The sequence below is a fragment of the Pleurodeles waltl genome, chromosome 6 (genome assembly GCF_031143425.1).
Source record: "Pleurodeles waltl isolate 20211129_DDA chromosome 6, aPleWal1.hap1.20221129, whole genome shotgun sequence".
Lineage (NCBI taxonomy): Eukaryota > Metazoa > Chordata > Amphibia > Caudata > Salamandridae > Pleurodeles > Pleurodeles waltl.
Window position 1 is genome coordinate 416,115,087 of NC_090445.1, and position 23,167 is coordinate 416,138,253.

At 42.6% G+C, this 23,167-nt stretch overlaps 1 protein-coding gene across 1 annotated transcript in view; it reads right to left on the bottom strand.

Moving 5' to 3' along the window:
- The window catches only part of LOC138299812 (trem-like transcript 1 protein), a 93,730-nt gene that overhangs the window by 50,080 nt on the left and 20,483 nt on the right, over positions 1-23,167 (bottom strand). The window contains exons 2-4 of the mRNA XM_069238397.1: positions 10,069-10,407; positions 7,660-7,971; positions 6,081-6,174 (exon numbers count right to left, since the gene is read on the bottom strand). Coding sequence (XP_069094498.1) covers positions 6,081-6,174; positions 7,660-7,971; positions 10,069-10,407 — 745 coding nt within the window. The remainder of the gene's footprint in view (positions 1-6,080; positions 6,175-7,659; positions 7,972-10,068; positions 10,408-23,167) is intronic.

The following is a 23,167-nucleotide window of genomic DNA, read 5'->3' on the forward strand; positions in this document are numbered from 1 at the left end:
ATATGGTTTAATCAGGAATGTAGATGTAGAAAGCAAATGATGCGAAGATTACTAGGGGGTTATAAGAAAAGACCCTCCGTTGTTAAAGAAGAGAAGCTTCGTCAAGCAAAACAGGATTATAAAATGCTGATAAGACAGAGGAAACGAGAATACGTTAATAAAAATTGGGATACAATGATGGAGGTGATAAAAACACAGAATATTAGGGGTTTTGGGCAGTTGGTAAGGGAGGAGAAAAGGGTAGGTGCTGTGCGGTGTTTGGTCGGAGAAGAAGACTGGTATAAATATTTTTCTTCTGTATATAAAGGTACTGAGGATGAAGAAGGTTATGGTATTCCCAGGAAGCTTGGTGAGAAGATGAGATTAGCTTTTGTCCCACAGAAAATAAAAGAAACTATTGCAGCTTTGAAATTAACTAAAGCAGCAGGCCCTGACAATCTCCCACCAATAATAATAAAAAGGAATATTGATTGGTGGACAAAATTCTTCTATGTTACATTTTGTAAAATCCTTGATTATGGCCATTTTCCAGAGAGTTGGAAGGGTGCCATGATAAGACCGATTTACAAAAAGGAGGACCCAACTCATCCAAAAAACTATCGGCTGATAAGTTTTTTTAGATGTAGGGGAAAAGGTTTTCACAAAGCTATTGCTGGGGTTAATCAAAGAATGGGCAGATGATAAAGATTTGATACCAGTAGAGCAAGGTGGTTTTAAGGAAGGGCATTCGACAATTGACCACTGCTTCAGTCTGTGGGCCTTAGCAAAAAAAATCTGTTGAACTGCGAGGAAGTTTATTTTGCTGTTTTGTCGATTTTCGTGCTGCATTTGATTTGGTAGACAGGAAATTGCTATGGGATATGTTAAAACAGCTAAGAATTGACTTGGATATACTATTTCTTCTACAGGGCCTGCATTCACAAAATTGGGCCCAAGTAATTTTAGATATGAGTGGCTCACTTTCAAAAAGGATCCCCATGAAGAGTGGTCTCCGTCTGGTTGTGTGTTGGCCCCAATTTTATTTTCATTATTCTTGTCAGATCTGCCAGGGTTGTTACGGAAGGCTAATGGGCTAAGCCCAAAAATGGATGGTGTGCATGTTTCCTGCCTATTATATGCTGATGATTTAGTGATAATGGATTTGACAGAGTTAGGGCTACAAAGGAAATTAGAGGTGACTTATACCTACTGTCAAAGGAAAAAATTGGTAATAAAATATGGAGAAAACGAAAATAATGTCTATAGGGAAAGAGAAAAGCGCATCTAAATACACTCTAGGGGGAGAAAAAATATAGAAGGTAAAAGAGTATACATATCTGGGCATGTGGTTCGACTCACATTTAAAATGGAAAGTTCACACTGAAACCTTAACAAATAAAGCCTTATCTTCAGTTTGGGGATTAAAACAATTTAATAGTAAATATGGAGGTCCTTCTCTCCAGCCGGTTATCTCTGCTTTTAATGCAATGGTTCGTCCCCAATTTCAATATGGGGTGGAACTTTTAACTTTCTCTGGGAAGCTAATAAAATACCTGTCTAGAGCTTGTAACATATTATGATAATAATCAACTGTTAAAGGCCTGTGGGTCTTAACAAATGCTTCTCACAATAATCTGTGCCTAGTAACTTTGTAATAGCTATTCATGATAAGCAGATCATAGGTTTTAATATAGAATAATAAAAATCTATCCTTAAATGCCTGTTGACTTTAATGTACGCCTTTCACAATAGATTTGTCAGGCCTACTTCCGTTATTGCATGTCATAATAAACAGATCAGGCCTATTGCCATGATCGTTGGATTTTCACCATGGCCAACCCTGTCCTTCTCTTTTGAGAGTACGCTTTGCCACAAGCAATACAAGCACTCTTTACTCTTTAGTAGAAGAACGCATACATGGCCCAATCAAATACTATATTCAAGGCAAGCAACATGTGGGTGGAGTTTAATCACTTCTCTCAGTAGAACTCTCAAAGCTCTTATTTTTAAACACATATGGTGATCGGCAGCTGTGCTGTCAAGCCAGACCTCAAAACTCATATATATTAGTGTAGCCCTGGGCATCCTATACTGTTCTCAAAGACACAAGTGCATTCTGAAGCCTAAAGTCAATGATGGGAAGAGAAAGGACGTGTGTTTGGACTGGAAAACAACAATCCATTTCTCATGACTACCTTCCTGTCATCTGTGCTTTTGCCAGAGTAAAACAAACGCAATAAGTTATAATTAGATAATCTATCCAGTCACTTCAATTTAAACAAGCATTTGCAATGTAATAGGGTCTCGTGTTTCTCCGAGTTACAGCTATTAGCAGTTGGAAACTCCCAACAGGACTTTTCTTGCCTCATTAAATGGAAAAAACAGCACGATCGCGCTGCTACAGTTCACTCGTACGGGCAGTTGAAGACGGCATGCAGGTAGAAAGAAAAAAATGCAAAAAAAGAGTGCGATCGCACTGCTACAGTTTACTCATAGTGAACCCTATCAGCAAAAGTGCAATTATGTACGCAACCAGCAAAAGTGCTATTAACTATGTAACAGGGTCGATGTCATGCAAAGCGCTAGACTTCTGCCAAGCGAGTTCACGCTGAGAAAAAAATATAAAAAGTAGTCCACAAACCTGACGAGAAACAGCGAGCCTCGCATGTTTTCAGTACTTGGTCGCTGTGCTCGAGGTGGGCTAACCACCGGAAAAGGCATGACGTATGCATGCCTTCCACTAATGAAAGCAAGCAGATTTTGAAAGGCAAGCCCACGAACCAATGAAAGGCACTGACGTAACATGGGCGGGGCTCCAAGCACTTTTCTATCTACTAAAGTGTTTTGCATGCAACGCAGGCTCGACCCTAAAAATGAGGTGAGGTAAGGCAGTGGCGAAGGCTGTGACTCAAGGTTGAGGGTATACATAGATGCCACATCAAGAGCTGAAAACCAAACTGCATAGAGCACAAAAAGCTACACACAATCTCCCACCAATGGAGAGATAACAACTGCAAATTAGCTTAATTTAACTCAAGACCTCGTCCTATGTCTATCCTCGTCCACTTTCAACTGCCAGAGATCATGTTTTCTAACAGTCGGGAACACTGTTATAAATTGTTCCCTGTTGTTTTTATTTATCTAACCATTTTAATGCAGCGCTTTCACCGATGCGCTTTATGTAAATAAAAATGGTACATAACGCAGAGACATTTTTGCTGTATCTATTATAATAAAAAATAACAACCATATGCATTGTGAAGTTATACAAGTTTAGCAACTAGCATTAACATAAAACAAAAAGTAGCAAATAATAAACAGCACATTTTTAAAAGTTAGAAATAAAATATACAATTGTAAAATACACGTAAGCACATAATTTGTAATGGAAAAACGGGTTTCTGACATCAAAGTGAAAAAACAGACGCAAACACTGCTGGCTCTTTATTTGGAAAGATGTTATCTTGCACATTAACAGTTTGGCAAGTTGAGCACCTGAATAGGCCTTAAACATTGTAGATTGGCAATAGGAACATATGTGAAAGTGGCTCAAATCTTTTTTTGGACTGGTGAATTCTCCCCGGTTTGTGATGGAAAGTAATTTTCTTGAGGAACTAACTTAATAAATACATGCAGTGCATGCTCTCGTGAGTTTGATTGACTGCCAATTTTATACGTGAGACACCGCTCAAGTAAGGCTCGGGGAACCAGGCGACCAACATACACCACCCTTAGGTGTTTAAAACTGAAATATACAAGTGAAAAAAAAAAAAGTCAAAAAACATGTGACCACTACTCAAACTGCTGTGAAAACTGGGTGACTAATGCAGAATTACCCAATTACTTCACACAATGGAAGTAGTAACTTGCGTCAATCCAAAGGTTATTGTGCCTTTTATACTCCCGTGATGAAAACAAACTCTGGGAGGTCTGCTCAGCCGTGTGCCGATATTAGCAACTTGCCACCAAACTAGCAACGCTTACTGTGTGATGATCTAGCATGACGCCAGGTAGACCATACCTGAAGACTCCATTCATGCTCCTACCCGCGAAAATATTCATAGTGCATGCCCCCGAAATTAAAAAGAGTAACGGGGTGTCCCGACGCCAAAACCAATCCGCAGCTTCCACCAGTTTAAAGGGACCTGATGGAACAGGGCGTGAAAGATAGCAGTCACCCAGCGCTAAAGTGTGCTTCGTGAACATGTATCAAATAGTGTAACTTAAAACATGAGAGCCAGTGAAGTAAAAAATGAAAGACTGTGACTTGAAACACAAGCATTTGCAATGCAACGGGTCTCGCGTTTGCTCATGTTAGAGCTGATCGCGTTGTAAACTCCTAACCCGACTTTTCACCTATCAGGCAAAAGTGCATTTATGTACATAACCCGAAAGAGTGAAATTAACTATGTAAAGTGCCCGACTTCTGCCAAGCGAGATCGCGCTCGTAAATTAGAGAAACAGAAGTCCACGAGCCCGATGGAAAACAGCGAGCCTCGCCTATTTTCTGTACTTGGTCGCTGCGCTCCGAGGAGGGCTAGCCACCGGAAAAGGCATGACGTATGCGTGCCTTCGACTTATGAAAGCAAGCAGATTTTATTAGGCAAGCCCACGAACCAATAAAAAACAGTGAGGTGACGTTGACAGGGCTCCGAGCCCTTTTCTAAACACTAAAGCGTCTCGTGTGATATACATACGCGAGCGCATGCAACGCAGGCTCGACCCTAAAAACTTTAACTGCATTACAGTGCTATGGGTGTGCCCCCGAGTCAGCCAAGCTGCTGCTGGCTCACGCAGAAGGATGAACAGACAAAATAATAAGAGCTGTGTGAAGAGAAAACAAGTTTTCTGTAGAAGCACAGAACTTCAGCCCAATCAAAAAACATACTGCTGTCCACCAACACATAGGCAAAGCCAAAGCACCTCTCTGGATTTCTCATCAAAAGGTCTTTTTAAGGTTGATCAATTAAAGTCTCCTGACATCTGCACTTTCCAGCCAGACCTAAAATCTCTCACCGACAATAGGGCCCATATTTCGTAATCCTTTTTGCTGTCTTGAGTGAGATTTATAAAGCGACGTAAGGAGCAATCTGATCCACTCTGCGTGGCATTGTAAAGAAACGTAACATAATGCAGTGGATTGTGCTGTGTAACATTATATTTCGTGCTCGTAGGCATTTTATGGGTGGAGAATGAGTTCCTTTGCATCCATACCTGGATTTGATGCAATTTCAGATTTACAAAGGATTGTAAACCTGGGGGTGCCTTAAATTGGTATGCCTCGAGGAGGCTGGAGTGAAGAGGAGAAAAATATTTTTTGTCCTTGTTATGTCCTCTTTTATGCATGATGCACTCTGCTTTATGAGTAGAAAGAGAAAAATGCTCTCTAGGTTGTTTTTGTGCAGGAAGGAAGTTCTTCCTGCACAAAAACAATCCTGCTGGTAATGCAGGCATGCTTGGACAAGGGACATGAGATCAGTCGAAGAGCAGGAAGAATGGTGGACAGATTAGGCTCAAAGACATATAGACATGTAACAAAGGCTTGACTTCCATCATGGATGGTATCACCACTGACCGGATCTAGAAATGTAACTAAAACACTCCCAGACAGGAAACTGATCATTTGCCATCACTGCGAAACAAACATTTTGACAAACATGCGCATAGAGTTTATGGAACGGTCCGCTAGACAAATTCTTCTAAACTTAAGCAATGATAGACTACATTTGATGAAGGACAATAGACCAGAACCTCCCACATAGAATAACCCATACAGCAAAACACAGCTGTCACTCACCTGGGTTAGGAGGAATTTTCAAAGATCCATTCTCTGTGCCCTTCTGAATACCACCGAAGAGACTCTTGCACCCACCATACAAACCACATCTTCCACACTAAGACCACTCACTGCACTTGTGCTTTGCTCAGAAAACCTAAACATTACAGATCATGATTTGCTCACAAGAACCTAAACAGTTTTTGTGAATTCTGCATTATGTTAATGCGATCTTAAATACCATAACTAAAAGATCTCCCTCCAATGAAACAATTTAGTAGTACATTCACTAATTTCACCCCATCCCCGTCCTCCACATCCTCACCTCTCTTCAGCCAGGGTGCCACTTGTGGGAAGGTTGGTATCAATGGAGTTGGAAGAAGGGTTGAGATGGAGCCTTCCAGAATTCTCCAGCTTTCCTGCAGAGGAGTACCTGTTAGTCCACAGTCAGTGCTCTCAGTCCCATTCCTTTTTTTGCTCCCTATCCACCTTCCTTTCATTTACTGCCAGTGCATGCTGTTCTATGACTAATGATAATGGGAGCATCTCAGATGCATTGATTGATGCACAATCTCAATGACTACTCGCTTGGGTGTAATCGTACGCATGCACAGGTCTAATGTTTCTTGTGAGACAACGTGCCCTCATTGAATATAGAAGGATGAGGAACATAATTTAGACATGCTTGGCATCTGTAGTTTACAAAGGGGTTTCTACTTCCCAAAACAAGGAAGATATGTTACTGTATTGTCAAAACATTTGGCCCAACCGACAATCCACAACTGCCTATGTATGTCTGTGTACTTTACCTCTAAGGATCAGTTCTCTTCTGAGTGAGGACAGTGACCACGATTATTTGATGAATGTGTGTCTGATCTGCAATTCCAGAGTGGAATGGACATGTTTCAGCCCAGGCTGCTGGTGTGCATAGTGGAAGTGATAATATCATCACAGGCATACGAAGTATGCGCAGGGTGTGTGCTCTAGTGTTTGCGCAATGTTAGGCACATTCGCACAGAATTACAAAAATTTAATTTTATGGTCAAATGTTATAGTTACCGACATCAGAGCAGTTGCTACCGGGAGGTGAACGAAATAACAAACTAAGAGGAACCTGAGTATTAGTATGCCATACAGAAAGCAGAGATACACCCTATGGTGTAAAACTTAAGAAGTATCTCTTTGAAATACTTTAATACATAACAATGAAATAGCAAGTAGTGATGAGCATTTCTCAGGCGCTGAGTTCAACAATGTCTTGTGTGGCATAAAACGGTCCATGTAGAGATCCTAAGTACCTTGTTAAGCCTCTTGTGGTATGTCAGGCGTGTTACTCCATGGGTTATCATCAGGACGGTCATATCACTGGAAGGACATCTGAGGATGATGTCAATAAGTTTAAAGCCCAGCCTTAACACTGGTGGCTCAATGAGATACTTAGGATCTGTACAAGACTTTTATAACCCGTAACAGCAAGACCATGGGGCCTATTGATCTTTGTACATCTGTCACTTCACTTTTCTCTAATTTGTGTTACACATTGTTACACTATACATTGTGCAGCCAACACCTAGGTCGCCTTGTGCTGTTACACGAAAATTCTGTATTGCCTGAATATATTTATTCAGTCTTATGTTTTGAATTTGTGTCTTCTATTTACAAGTTCATTGACTGTGTTTTTTAAACAATCCATGTTTCACATTATTTTTGTGCTATGGCATGGAGGTGTTTGTTAGCTGTAATTAGAGCACTGCCTGTTTTGTATATATGTGTATTTATTGTATGCTCGGGTTTACTGATTGTAGACACCCAGTAAGTACATTCTTATATTTTGAACTTGCTATAAAAGGTTCTAGTTTCAGTTTTGAGTGGTCCTAGGTGTGTAGAAGGCCAGACATACTCACTCACTTGTAGCTGGAATTTCTTCATTACCATGGGTGTCCCTGGGAGCTGAAGTCGACACTCGTACAATCCAGAGTCTTCCACTAGTAGCCCTTCAATGGAAAGTTTGATAATGCCCTTTATCGGGTCATCAACAATCGTGTATCTCTCAGTAGCCCCAGAGATGGGGAAGGCCTGAGTACCTCTCATTGACTGGCAGCCCATTCCTGTCAGCAGCCGGCAAAAGACCCTGGACACCAGATGGTAGTCTGTAGCACTGTAGTGGCACTGCATGGATGTTGAGGAACCCTCAGCCACCAGCATCCACTTGGGAGCTGAAAATGGAGAGTAGATGGGAGCATTAATAACCCTGCAGTAAAAGCCACCACCTCAGCTCAGAAATAACTCTTAACTAACAATGAAAATTTATAGGTATCTAGATGGGACAAGAAATTCTGAGACTGGGTTAAAAGCTGAATGGTTGTAGATTTGGCGATAGCACAACACATTATCATACTTTTAATCACACAGTGAGAGTTCCCAAATATAAAGACTTCACAGTGAAACTCAGGACTATGGGTCAAAGACCCTTAGATTTCACAGTTAATTAACATACATGAGCTAGAGCTTTGAGGAGCATGTGCATGCGTAAAACTGTCAGTGTGTGATGTGGTTCCTTCAAGACCTGCTCCCCTACTGTTTGCCTTTGGGAACATTTTACATATGGACCTACTCACCCTCAGAGTGTGTGTGTGTTTGTGGAGGGATCTAAGCATCAAGCTCTGTTTGCATCACGCTCTGTTTTAGAAGTCTGGTTTAAACTCAGGAGTTAAGCTTTGTCCTGGGAATCAGACTGTATCTTAGGAGATAAGCTCCGTCTTGAGAGTTGGACACTCTCATAATCTGGCTCTATTTAGGGAGACGCGGTCTATGTCAAAAGCTGGGTTTGTCTCAGGTGTTGGGCTGTGTCTCAGAAATTTAGCTCTGTCTCAGTAATTGGGATTTGCCTCTGATGCCGGGCTCTGTCTTGAGAGTCAGCCTGAGCCTCAGGTATTGGCATCTATTCTGGTGACTGGAATCTATCTGAGACTTTGTGCTCTGCCTTAAGATTCAGCTGTGAAATCCTAAACTTCTGTCTGTGAACTCTGGAGTTGGCGTTGGTGTTGAAGTTGCCTCTGTTTTTGGAGATGGGGTTTTGTCTAGACTTGGATCTGTCCTACCGGTTGCCCTTTCCATCTCAGGAACCCTGCATGAAACCTATGTCTTTGTGCACTGAACTGTGTTTCAAGACAAATACATTCTATGCAATTCCTGAGAATATACAAAGGTTTGACAAAAGCTTTACATGCAGTTTCAAAGAATGTAATATAAATCTCTACGGGGAATTCCAGTAACAGCCTATGATATTTACATGCATTGCAGAAGTTATATAGAGTCAGATTCAACCGGAGACACCCGAAAATGGTCTTCAAGGTAATAGGGTACATTTCCATAACATCGATACCCTCATTAGGAGTTTGGCGGGTGGAAAAGGCGGCCTGCCAAACTCCTGCAGGACAAGAGACTGTCAGTGTGGCCTCCTTCCCGCTGGACCTATTATGTGTTTACCGCTGGGCTAGCGGGCAGAGACACAGTTTCCACCTACTGTCCCAGCTGGAAATGCACAAAAATATTGATGCCGGCTCATAATAGAGCTGGTGGCAATGCTCTTGTGCGTTGGGTGCAACAGCACCTGTCACGTAAATCACTGTCTGCAAGGCAGACAGTGATTGTGCAATGAGGCTGGCCAGGGGGCCCCCACACTGCCCATGCCAAATGCATGGGCAGTGCAGTGGTCCCCCTGGGGCCCCACAGCACCCCTTCTCCACCAGCACTTGCATGGCGGTGAAAACGCCATGTTAACGCCAGCAGAGAGAGGGGTCGTAGTGCTTGCAGCGCTGCCCTGGCTGATTGGGACTGCCAGGAGCTCCATGACGACTGATCTTGGTGCTTTCAACGCAACCGTGACCCTGGAAATGTTGTGGCAAGAATAGCAACAAAATATTATGAAGGAAATTAGATGGGTAAGTCTAGAATTACTAAGCCTCACTCACAATATTTTTGTTGATATTCTTGCTATTTACTATTCTTCCTATATACTTTCCTTAACTCAATATCTGCGTCCCTTGTCAAAATGTATATTGGAGTTCATTATAGTAAATCTACATTTACCTAAATATATTTGTCTTAAAAATATTTTTGTTGATATTCTTGCTATATTTTCACAGTATTATTATTGACGATATTGTAACATACAACCAATAACAGAATATAGGGTACAGTCCCCATCTTCCAGATTTTCCATAATTCCACTCCCTCCCAAACCTTATCTTCTTGTAAGCCTCATGTAGTAGACTGATGCTGAAGTTGGTATATTGTTGTCTGGCTCTTACCCGACTGTACCTCAAGTTGTATCGTCCTGGTGATGTAGACATTTGTGGGGTCAATCGTTAGACAGTGGTACCTGCCTGAGTCCTGGCTCCGGAGCGCATCCATTATTATTGTTACAGTGCCGCTCCATGGATCATCTCGGATTCTGGCCCGGTTGAGCACAGCCATGGGAGCACTGGATGTAGCAACCACACGTTGGCAACCGGCCTGGGGAGTCTCCAGACACCACACTTTTTCTGCTTGGCTGTGCAGCTGTGGATTATAATGGCAGCGCAAGGTGATCCAGCTACCAGGCACCGCTGATACCACTGTAGCAAACTCACCACAGACCATGCAGTATCCTGCTGGGAACAGAATGTGGACAAGATAGTTAGTGAGAAAGTTATGACCAAAACGCCCACCCATCTTACAAAGATTTTATTATTCATTTTGTTTTTTTTGTTTAGAGTGCACATAGTCTCAGGGGAATTTAAAAGTGCTTTACAAAAAGGGAATCATATGCTGTACAAAATGTAGGATACAATATTTACAAAATAGTTAAGGGAGAGAGTGGAATCAATAGACAAAAGGGTCTTGTTAACCAATGTAGAAATCATCTAAGATTTTAATATGCTTGAAAAGAATGACACATTTTAAAGATAAGAGCTAGAAACAATGTAGGAGAGAAGGAGAAGCTAAATAAAACGAGGAACTTTCAATTGCTATAAATGTGGGGCAAAAGGTTGTAGGTTAGAGGCCTTTAGCAAGTAACTACCTAATATTGTTGTAGGAACAAATAACAAGAGTGCATTAACAGATAATATAAAATAAAATGCTCTTTCACTTTAGTTTTCAAGTATTTAAAAAATGGAAATAGTCTAATCATCTTGGAGGTGACTTTCGGTATTCTAGGTGAAAATCCTTGTGACCTGACTTCCATCATGGAGATACTTGTAGAGTTCTTCCAGTGTGGTATTAGAGAGCCTTGAGCAACATCTTTTAACATGTTCTGCAAAATAGCTAGTACATATCTTTAAGATTTGGTTTTAGAAATTATGAGGTTGGTGGTACTTTTTAGTTTGGTGAGCTACCTGTTAACCAGGCCGGACAGCGGAGTAGTTCTATCTCCTTGATGAACGAGCACCAGCCGTATTTAGAGATCCTTGCCTTCCTTATGTGGATAACTGTGCCTTCAGTCCAATCCAACATGGCCAGAGATGCACTGAAGACACAGATCAATGCGGAGTGGGCGAAATGCTTTTACTCCTGCTCAGCATTTACTTTATTGTTTTACTGATACAAACTTCCATTATTTATTTAAACTGCCCAGATTGCCATGCTGTGCATGGTGATCCCTTGGAGGGTAAGTCCAGTGATGGTGACCCCGCCCTCAAGAAGGCGGGTCAACCACTGCTAGGATTTTGGAGCCTACTGGTATATGGACCTAGGGGTCAAGAGTTTCTAAAGATAGAGACAGCTGAGGCATCACTATCAGAAACCCAGTAGTTCTACTTCCTGTAAATGTGGTGGGATGGAAACTCTACCAACTTATGGCAAAGCTCCCGCTCCACCAAATTCTAATTCCCTTTATATTTATCGCCCTTTATACTTATCTTCTCTGACCTTGAAATTTACAGCTGCGATGATGGCCTGATTATAAGGAACAATATTAGGATGATTGCAGTTGGGCTGTTTATGCAGTTTATATTATTGTTTGCACATTGTCAGAAAATAATTTTGTAATAAAAGTGTTTTAAGTTTTCAAATATGGGGAATGATATTCGTAGTTGACTTGATTGTATTCTTTACAAATTGAGATTGTTTTCCGGTAGGTTTTCTTTGTATTGTTTCTGTCTCCTTTTCAGAATTTTGGACAGAGAAACAGGAGTGTTTTCGAAATGTTCATTCTAATCTGCATATGGATTGTTTCTGCTAATTTAACTGAGGTGAGAACTAACTTTTGAATGACCTCGCATTTGATGTTTTTATTGAAGGGAATTCAATTTATCTCAAGACGATTGAAATCTTGAGTTTTATTGCTCATGTGGAAAGGTGGTATTTGTAATCTCAGCAAATGTGGGAAAGGAGGTGGTATTGTAGAGTTCAATACTGTAAAAAGTAAATTATCGGTGTATAATGAAATACTGGCAACAAAAACACTGTCAAACATTTTGAGGACACAAATATCGACTTTGCGTACTTTACATATTTTGGGCCTGATTACAAGTCTTGCAGTCAACAGACCGCCAAACTTGCAATGGCAGGAGGTCCGTCCACCAAATGAAGAGTTTTGCAATCGGACCCCTAAACCACTGCTGTTCCCGCCAGGAACAATGTTCCTACAGGCTAACGGCAGTGCAGGTTAGAATCAGCCAGGGCGGCGCAGAACTTAGCGCCACCTTGCTGATTACAACCTGGTTCTCCGCCAGGCTTTTCATGGCAGTTTCACCGCCATGAAAATGCTGATGGAGAACAGGTGGAGGCTGCCACAGGAGGCCCTTGCACTGCCCATGCACTTGGCATGGGCACTGAAAGGGCCCCCTTGCCCAGCACCCTTGCAATGCTCACTGCCTGCTCTGCAGACAGTGAGTATTGGGAGAGTGCTGGTGCACCATGCGGGTGGCAGCATTGCCGCCGGCTTCATTACAAGCCGGTGACAATGCTGCCGCCACTTTTCCTCTGGGCTGACGGGAGGAAATCTTGTCATACAGGTCATTCCATCCGCCAAACTCGTAATCAGACCCTTTCTATGCAAAGTCACAGATATTCACAGCAAAAATATAGAAGACCACTGTATCAACATAAAGTAAGTATCTATACTGAATTTTGACTACTACACACTATAATAACTTTAAAGCATATATTAACTTGAAAATATTACCTTTCACCACCATCAAATATTCATCATTTGAAAACATAGTATATCACATCTCATAGATCCACAGTACATAAAACAATACAGTGTTAATTAAAACATTATTCTTCAGAGGAGACTCTAAATATAACCAATTCCAAACACAGAAAATTGCCAACAGTACAGCAAGCCTTTTTTTATCTGCATTTGTAAATTTAAAACTTACAAAACAACAGACAATGTCACGAAGAAGGGAATTTCCATTATTGTCATGGTACAATCATACAATTACAGCACAATAGGTATTAAACATGTAAATACCAGGAATGGGCACAGCGTCATTAAAATAAACAACTGACATGGTGGTCTGTGAAATTACCCCAATTGCACAGGGTATACAGGAATGCAAGCGCCAAACCCTAAGGAAAGAGGAGTGTGGTACGTGGGGGGGGAGGAGATGGGGAGGGACATTGTGGGAGTCACTCAAGCCCTTCAATGAGTGGATCTGGAGGATCGTCTGATACAGTGTGACAGGATGTAGGTGGTTGCAAGAGCGCATATGTTTCAATCCTGTAGTTAAGGACCACCATTTCACACAACCAGTCAGTGACAGTCAGAACTTTGGTGCACTCCCAGGTCAGAGCCACCCTACTTTTTGGCCAGTAGGAGTGCAATTTAAGTGAGTCTTCGAACCCAGGAGGGGACATCCTTGACATAACTAAGAAGGGGTATTAGTGGGTTTGGTTGTAGCGAATGTTGGGTAATATCGGCTATCACCACAATAAGGATCTCCCAACAGCAAGAATGAATGGGGGGGACATTTCTAGGCAATGTGATGGAAACCGGCATCATAATGCCTGCAGAGCCAGCAACTGTGATGGTACAAGGGGTCAATTATTTATTGCTTCTGTGGTGTAACATAGGCCCTGAGAAGGAATTTGCTATGTAATAGATTGTGCCTGTAGTTGTTGTATGTGGGTCCAATTTGTGTACAACAATATTTACAGTGGTCAGCAGGCATAAGTACGCCTAACTCAAAGTCTCCCACCTACATAGCGGAATCAGTCTAAGTTGTTCAGAGCTGCAACACCTGACTTTAGAGCCTCAAAGCCCATTGTGTATTGTTGGCTCATTTGATGAGTTGGGTTAATGGTGAAAATTTGATATCAATAAGAAATGGTAGTCATGGTAACAACAGTGCACTTCCCACTAGTGTCTGAAAGTAAACGTAGATCAGTATATGATGGTGCAATGTGGCCCAATTGTTTTACTACCAAAAGACAAAAAAATTATGTATCACATGGATACACAACATGTCCAAAATTAAATAAGAACCACAGCACTCAATCAAAAATGATTTTCTATGTAACAAGTTAAGTAAATCACTAAATATATGATAGTATTTAAAAACACATTCTTAAGTACACAATAGAAACTGCAGCGCAATATCATTTTTTTTCCTTGTAATCTTCTTGATTTATTTGTATCCAAAAATGTACACACAGTACATACAGTAACAGCTTGTATAAGGTCCAATAAACAACAGCCATCAGTGTTACGTCACACAATGACTTTTTCAAGGCTGCAAATAATGGAAACAAGTACTTATAAGAAAACACATTCAAGGATATATGGAGATGACAGCACACAGTGCAAATCAAACATGCCGTGCATTGTAAAGGTAATACTATGCACCATGCATGGATTTGTGTGATACCAAGGGTCCCTTGTTCATGAAGAGGCAAAAATAGCAACTCCACACGTGAATCCTAAGTATGACAGCTATATAAATGTTTGCATATAAAGCATGCCAAGAGTTATTTGTGAAACCATAACCAAATTGAAGAATGAATAATATGATGCCTGCGGCAAAGGCAATAGCCAGTATGTCGGGGCTAGGTATAGCATAGACCTACCTGATCGAGCGAAATGTAAGGTACCTATGTACTAGGATAACGTCAAAGATGAGTAGGCTGTAATAAATATTAAGGCAATGAATTAGCAACCTCACGTGGAAGTTGGAAGACAAAGATGCTCTGTGGTTAAATAATCTAAACTAAGCCAAAAACAAATATATAAGGACACTCTGGTAAGAGAGAAAAATGAAGATCCAATGCAAATACCTGCATTCGGGTATTTTATATAAGCAGCGTGGTTCAATAGTAATGTTTTCTGTAACATTGTCTGCATAAGTAGAATCCAATGTTCAAAATCTTAGGGTACAAGTAATAGTGCAGCAGACCATAAATCCCATTCACTGTTGGAACAAAGAAAAAGGACCATTGTGACATCGAGCCTTAGTCCTAGCAGTTATTGAGAAACTAGTGTTTCAGCATGTATAAAATCGTAGTAACCTCGGGAATAGAGTACCCTAGTCCAATTAAAAATAAGTTTTAATGAGCATGTAGTGTGACCAGAGCACACATTGGAGTATCATAAACTATGAAGATATGAAAAGATAAATCCCTAGTGCGATGATAAACATGTATCAATTGTCTGACGTAAGTACTCATGAATGCGCTTGCAAAGCCTGTATGTAATCTCGGGGGAAGGTTACCCAAGTTCAAATTATAATTAAAGTCTTGCTCCCATATACTGTGTACAGAGCACAAATAGCCGCATATTCAAGCATGTAAAAAGTCGCTAGCATGTTAGTGTGTAGGTACTAAAAAGCTTCTGATTTGGGGTCATAGAGCTTAATAAAGGCCCGCATTGGATATGCGTGAGCTTTCGCCCAGTTACCTGATAAGTTGTCCACGCATAGTACGCTCTCGGTGTGGCAGAAGAAATCGTGAGAACGTGTCAATCAAGCATAAATATGTTCATTTGGAAGTAGAAAGAGGACAAAAAGTGTGGCAGCCATATTGGAGTGTTCTGTATCGAGCCTAAGTATACTCACCTGGACATAGAAAAAGGACCAAAAGTATGGCGGCCATATTGGAATGTAGAGTGTCCATAAAATGCAACGAACTCTAAACTTAGAGGGTCCGGCCTGCGAAGTGTTCATGTATGAGATAGTGCCACATGGTGTATAATAGTAAATCCTATATGATAACAGTCAATTAGACCCGCCTGGGGTTGCTAGTTGAAATGGTGGAAAGAATCGTGGAACATGTGTCAACAGAGCATGAAAATGCTCATTTAAAAAATAGAAAGAGGACAAATCGTGTGGTAGCCATATTAGAGTATTCAGTATCGAGCCTAAGTGTACTCAACCAGACATAGAAAGAGGACCAACTGTTTGACGGCCATATTAGAGTGTTAAGTGTCCATAAAAAACAATGAACTATAAAGATAAAGGTATAGGACTACAAAGTGTTGTATGATGTACGTCTAGTGCCACATGATGTATAGCAGTCAATCTTATTTAGTAATGGTAAGTCATACTCGCCTAGGATTACTACTTTGAGATCAAAGGGAGGACTACGAGAGTGACAGCCATCTACAAGTGTACCGAACATTATGCACCGGTTACGCCAGGCCGAAGACCGCCAATGTTGCCGGTCTTCCGGCAACCATATTATGACTGTTGGCGACCCTCCGCCCTTTTTTGGACAGAGAGCCGCCAGCAGCCATACTGGCGGTCGTCGGCATAGTGGAGGCTGCTCCCCCTTCACCGCCACGTCATCAGAACACCGCCCACCGAATTACGTCTCCGTATCCGGTGTGGCGGTGTTCTGGTGACGGGGTGCTGGCGGCGGAGCAGCCCCATTGGATCCCGTTCCCTCCTGGAGGATCACCGAAACAGGTAAGATGATTGTCCGTTAGGGGAGGGGGGGGCGGGGTGTTGTGTGGTGTGTGCGTGCATGGGGGTGTGCGTATGAGTGTGTTGAGGGTGTGTGTGAGTGCCTGTATGTATGTGGGAGGTGTAATGTGTGTAGGTTTATGTGTATGTATGTGTGCATGTGTGCATGTATGTGTGCGTGTATGTGTGTATGTGTGTGAGTGGTGTGAGTGTGCGTGAAGGGGTGTGGGGGTACATGGGGGTCAGGGGAGTGGTGGTGGTGGTGGGGAGGGGGGCCCTATTACCTTTAAGGGGTGGTAGGGGGGTCGTGGGTGATGGGGGTGGACTCGGGGGTGAGTAGAAGGGGAGACCCCAATCAGTGCCAGGGAACGAATTCCCTGGCACTGATAGTGCCTACCGCCATGGATTTTGTGGCGGTTCACAAGCCCACGAAATCCATGGCGGTATAAGGGGTCCTGATGCCACTGGCGGACTAGTGACGGCCGCCGGACTGGAGACCATTGTCTCCAGCCTGGCGGTCATTACCGCCATGGCAGACAGTGTGGTACATTGGCGGTTTTGCATATGCCAAACCGCCAATCTCAAAATGTGGCTGTAATGACCGCCGGCCTGTTTGCGGTCTTACCACCATCATTGCACCGTCTGCCAGGGTTGTAATGAGGGCCTATATGTCACAGGAGTAAATCCTAATATGTACTAACATGTGTAATATATAATATAGTAAAGAAAAAGTTATGAAGAACATCAGCACGAGGGAAAACAAAAATAAAGAAGGAAGAACAGTGATAAGTTGTGAAAAAGGGAGGAGTTAAAGGGAGTTAGGACTGGTCGTACGAACAGCCATAAGTGCATGTATAATTCTACATATACTTATGCAGACTCAATAAAAATGTACAGCTGTTACATACATGTCATTCTTAGGTGATGTATTGTACAGTGACAAGATTGTAGGTGCAAGATCTAAAAATATACATTATAACATATCATCTACATTACTGTATTTAACTTAACATGATGTGATTTTAGTCATCAACTTATTCCAGGAACACATGTAGTTCACTATCTACATTAAGATCAAGTTCCACAGCTCATAGTTTTATGATCAAACCTGCCTCACGCTTCCTCAGTTTTTTGTTTCTGTCCCTTGACCTGGGGTGATTAGTAACCTGTACAATGCCATGGAATCTGATCTTTATGATTTCCAGTGGGTAATTAGGATTGTTATTTCTGATAGCTCCTATGTGTTCCTGTATACGTTCGTTTAAGGGGCGGATAGTACTGCCCACATAAATCAGGCCACAGACACAGATAATGCAGTAGATAGTGTATTTCGTATTGCAGTTGATAAAGTTTTTATCTGGTGCCTCTTGCATGTGTTATATGACAAAGTGGTCGTCCTGTTGGGAGCAAACTGACAGGAAATGCAGCACCCACATTTGAAGAAGCCAGTAAGTTTATTTGATAACCATGTCGTAGGTTTAACCTGTGTTAGTGAGGTGACATATCTGGGGCACAGTATATTTCTCTCAGTATATATTCTACTATGTATTAATGATGGATTTTTACCCAAAATTCTGCTTAAATGGGTGTCCAAACGTAATAAGTGCCAGTGTTGTTTAAGTATACGAAAAACCAGTATACTGGCAGGACGATATATGGTGTTCATGGAGGCTCGTTGTTAATCCCTCTTGGTATTCTTCCTATGGATAAGCAAAGTCTTGCGTGTTTTAGAAATTATGCGTTTCTTTGCTAGGGAGATAACTTGATCTGAATATCCTCTGTTGAGAAAACGTTGTTCCAATAAATGTAGTTCCTGTATGAAGATTGTATCCTCACTACAGTTACGTCTGATTCTAGTAATTTCCCCATAGGGCATGGCATTGATTTGGGCACAGGGGTGTGCACTGTGGGCATGTAGAATGGAATTGCATGCCGTTGGTTTTCTGTATATTCTAGCCAGGATCTTATTGTATGCTGTGTATAAAATAACGTCCAGAAATTCAATGCGATCTATGCCAACATGATGTGTGAACACTAGGTTGTAACTGTTTTTATTTAGATGACAGATGAGAATGTGCAGGTGGGACATAGTGCCTGTCCAGATGATAAGTATATCATCAATGTATCTCCCCCAGTATAGTATGCGTTGTGAGATATTCAGTGGACAATCTGTCCACAGATGATGTTTCTCAAAATGTCCAATGTACAGGTTTGCGTAAGATGGAGAAAATTTGGCCTCCATGGCCACTCCTTGAGCTTGTCTGTGCTGCTATTTGTGCTTGGTACACAGTATATGGGAGCAAGACTTTAATTATAATTTGCACTTGGGTAACCTTTCCCCGAGATTACATGCAAGCTTTACAAGCGCATTCATGAGTACTTACGTCAGACAATTGATATGTGTTTATCATTGCACTAGGGATTTATCTTTTCATATCTTTCATAGTTTATGAGGTTACGACGTTTTTATACCTGCTTAAACATAAGTTTGTCAATAACTGGTAGGGTTAAGGCTCGATCTTCACAATGGCCTTTTTTCTTTGTTCCAACAGAGAATGGGACTTATCATGGTCTGCTGCACTAACTTGTACCTAAAGATTTTGAACACTGGATCCTACTTATGCACACAATGTTACAGAACACATTACTATTGAACCACGCTGCTTATATAAAATACCCAAATGCAGGTATTTGCATTAGATCTTCATTTTTCTCTCTTACCAGAGTGTCCTTATATATATATGTTTTTGGCTTAATATAGAGTATTTAACCACAGAGCATCTTTATCTTCCAACTTCCAAGAGAGGTTGCTAATACTTTGCCTTAATATTTATTACAGTTTACTCATCTTTGACGTTATCCTAGTACATAGGGACCTTACGTTTTGCTTGATCGGTTAGGTCTACGCTATACCTAGCCCCGACATACTGGCTATCGCCTTTACCTCGGGCATCATATTATTCATTCTTCAATTTGGTTATGGTTTCACAAATAACTATTGGCATGCTTTATATGCAAACTTTTATATTTTCCTCTTCATGAACAAGGGACCCTTGGTACCACACAAATCCATGCATGGTGCATAGTATTACCTTTACAATGCACAGCATGTTTGATTTGCACAGTGTGCTGTCATGTCCATATATATAGTTTTCTTATACGTACTTGTATCCATTATTTGCAGCCTTGAAAAAGTCACTGTGTGACGAAACACGTGTTGGCTGTTGTTTATTGAACCTTATACGAGCTGTTACTGTATGTACTGTGTGTAAATTTTTTGGTACAAATAAACCAAGAAGATTACAAGGAAAAATAATTGATATCGCGCTGCAGTTTCTACTGTGCACTTAAGAATGTGTTTTTAAATACTATCATATATTTAACGATTAACTTAACTTGCTATATAGAAAATAATTTTTGATTCGGTGCTGTGGTTCTTATTTAATGTTGTAAAAATTTGGTAGGTTCCTTTGGGAACCCCAGAAGGTTGTTTTTCATCAAGTTGTGTAAATCAATGTAAATAAAAATATCAAGGGCAGTAGCATTACCTCAAGATCGGAACAGGTCCAAAGATATAAAGGTGCTGTCTATGTACAAGTGTCCCATTTCTGACATTGCCATCTTGGACAGGGTATCCTGCACTGTGTGCACGATCATTAGAGGGAAAGTGGGGCTAGGGAATAATTTAGGACCCACTAACTCTGTAACATAATGTCCACCAGGCCCAACAAGTTGTAGCAGCAGTAAGGATTTCCTTCTGGGGTTTAAGTAGGCATGTAGGTAGGGAGGAGGCCTATGGAATCCTGTCTGTCTGGCAATGTTCCGAGACATGGTAGGGAATACGTACATTGGGATGATACCAGGACTTAGCGAAGTGGCAGTGTGCTGCATAATAATACAATTCAGGATCTAGAAGCTAAACTCCCCATCTGTAGGGTAGGACCAGCATGCCCCAGGAAATATGATCAGATTTATCTGCCCAGAGGTGCCAGATCAGAAGGAAGCGAAGCATAACAAAGAAATGTTTATTAGGAGGTATCATATTATTTGCTAAAGGGTGCAGTAATTTGGGAAGGATTGTCTTTTTTTTATATAACCAATTTTACTATTTTCTAAATGCGTGTAGACAAAACAGAGATACGAAAGAAAGCACATACATATCAGTGAGTACATGACAATCCTGCTAAATAAATCAAGGCAATATCTTCAGCAGACCACGACCCACCTCCCTTCTCCAACACAGCATGATAAACCTATTTCACACTGGCAGCCCCCTGTAAGCCCTCACTTCCCCCAAATTTTCTTTTATTTGTGGGGACAGCCCCAGTCCACTCCTGATCGCCACTTCGAAAGTGACGGTACCGTAGGGCCTCTCCAGAGCTATGCAATGTCTCTCTTAGCCACCAGGCAGACGAGCCCCATGAATATTCGATCTGCCCTCAGTCCCCCCAGCTCCTCCATAAGGACCAGCAGCGCCACCCTCGTGTTCAATTCAATGGGACAACCAACGACCGCTGAGATGTCCCGATCCACCCCTCCCCCAAAAAGGTCATATCCCCGGACACTCCCATGCCACATGCAACAGGTGCACCTCTGGTTGACCACATCTCATACAAACCGGGGGGATCTCCGGGTGAATATGCCGGAGTCTCCGTGGGGACAGGTATGACATATGAAAGTAGTTTATCTGGATCATTCTTAACCTGGCGGAAATGGCCAATTCCCTTGGTGCTAGATAGGCCTCCCTCCAGTCATCCTCATCCAGTTCTCCCACCCAGGCCGCGCCCACTTATCCCGAAACCAGGCCAGGCCATGAGGCGAGTTAGTAAGCAAGGATCCATAGATCTAAGTAATGGCTCTCCCCCAAGCGCCCCGAGAGCAGTTTCACCTCATGCGAGATGTGATCTGGGAGAGAGAGTCCGGATGTCAAGTGGGTCCGCAAGCGTGATGCATCTGAAGGAAACGAAAAAATTGGGAGCCGGCTAGGGCATAGTGTTCCCTCAGCTGCTGAAAGGACATCAGAGTATCAGCGGCACAGACATACCCCAGATATGTGATTACAATGGCGTCCCATTGTCGAAAACCCTCCAACCCGGACACCTGTTGCAACCATGTTCCCTGCCACATAGGCGTCTGCGGGAGTGGGTTGCCATAGAACACTCCCAACAGTCCCTCAAAGCTAAGGAAATGGAGCTCTAAGAAATGGTCGGATCAGTCCATCCTCTTGCAAACCATCCATTGATTGGGATCAGCTGAGCCACCAAGTGATAGACATAGAGGTCCGGCACACCCATACCGCATTCATAGGGTGATTTCCATACGGAACAAAAGGCCACTGGGTGGCGCCCTCCCTCCCATATGAAGGAGGTGAGTTTGGAAATGAGGGATCGAAACCAGGAACGGAGCACCAAGTAGGGAAAGTTTGTCAGGGTGTCCAAATAGCAGAGGGGGGCAGATCATTTTAAAAAGGGCATTTCGGCCCAGAGGGTTCCGGGGCAATTGAGCCCAGCGGGCCAGATCATCCCCTAGTGCACGGGATAGGGGCTGGAAATTCAACTGCCAGAGCGGGGAGAGGTGAATCCCTAAGTATTTGATGGTGTTACGCCTTACCAGGATGTTCAGGCACCAGTTCGCTCCCCCCATGGCTCCCGCACCTCGACCGGCAGCGACTTCCTTGGGTTTAAGCATAGCCCTGAGGCTTCACCGTACAGTTTCAGGAGCTCAAGGCAGCGAGGGCCAGAACATCAGGACAACCCCAGGAATACCAAGACATCATCGCATACAAAGACACCCTATCCTCATGGCTAGTTCCCCACCTCCAACTGTCGATCAGTGGGTCCCCACGTATGAGGCAGGACAGTAGCTCGATGATCCCTGGCGTGTCCCCTGTCTGACCGGAAAGGGATCTGAGAGGATGCCATTCACCCACATCCGCGCTGAGGGGCTATGATACAGAAGGTGGACCATATTCCTGAATTTTGGTCCAAAACATATCCGCCTAAGGACCCCCTCCAGGAAGTTCCATGCCAGGGTGTCGAAGGCCTTGCTAAAATCCACCAGAAGGAGTGCCAGCTAATCTCCCAGTCGATCTGCCTGCGACAGAGCCACCTGAACCCGATGGAGACATCAACGCTTTCTCCTTCCTGACATAAAGCCACACTGGTCAGGATGCACCAGGTGGGGCAGTGTCCGTACAAGCTGAGTTGCCAAGACCTTCGCAAATATCTTATTGTTAGCGTTAATCAGCGAGATGGGCCGATAGGACAAACATTGGTCCCATGGCAGGTCATCCTTAGGTATGACCACAACTGTTGTGCAATCCTGCCCCTGCCTGAAGGAGCCATGACAAAGCGCCTCCTCATACACCCCAACCAGGGGAGGTATCAGGTGCAACTGAAGCTGCTTGTAATATTCAATCGGGTATCCGCCAGGCCCTGCCGTTTTCCCGGATTGAAGCGTAGAGATGGTACCTCCCACCTCCTCCTCCGACTGCGGCAGATCCAATCATGCTGCCAAGAACAAT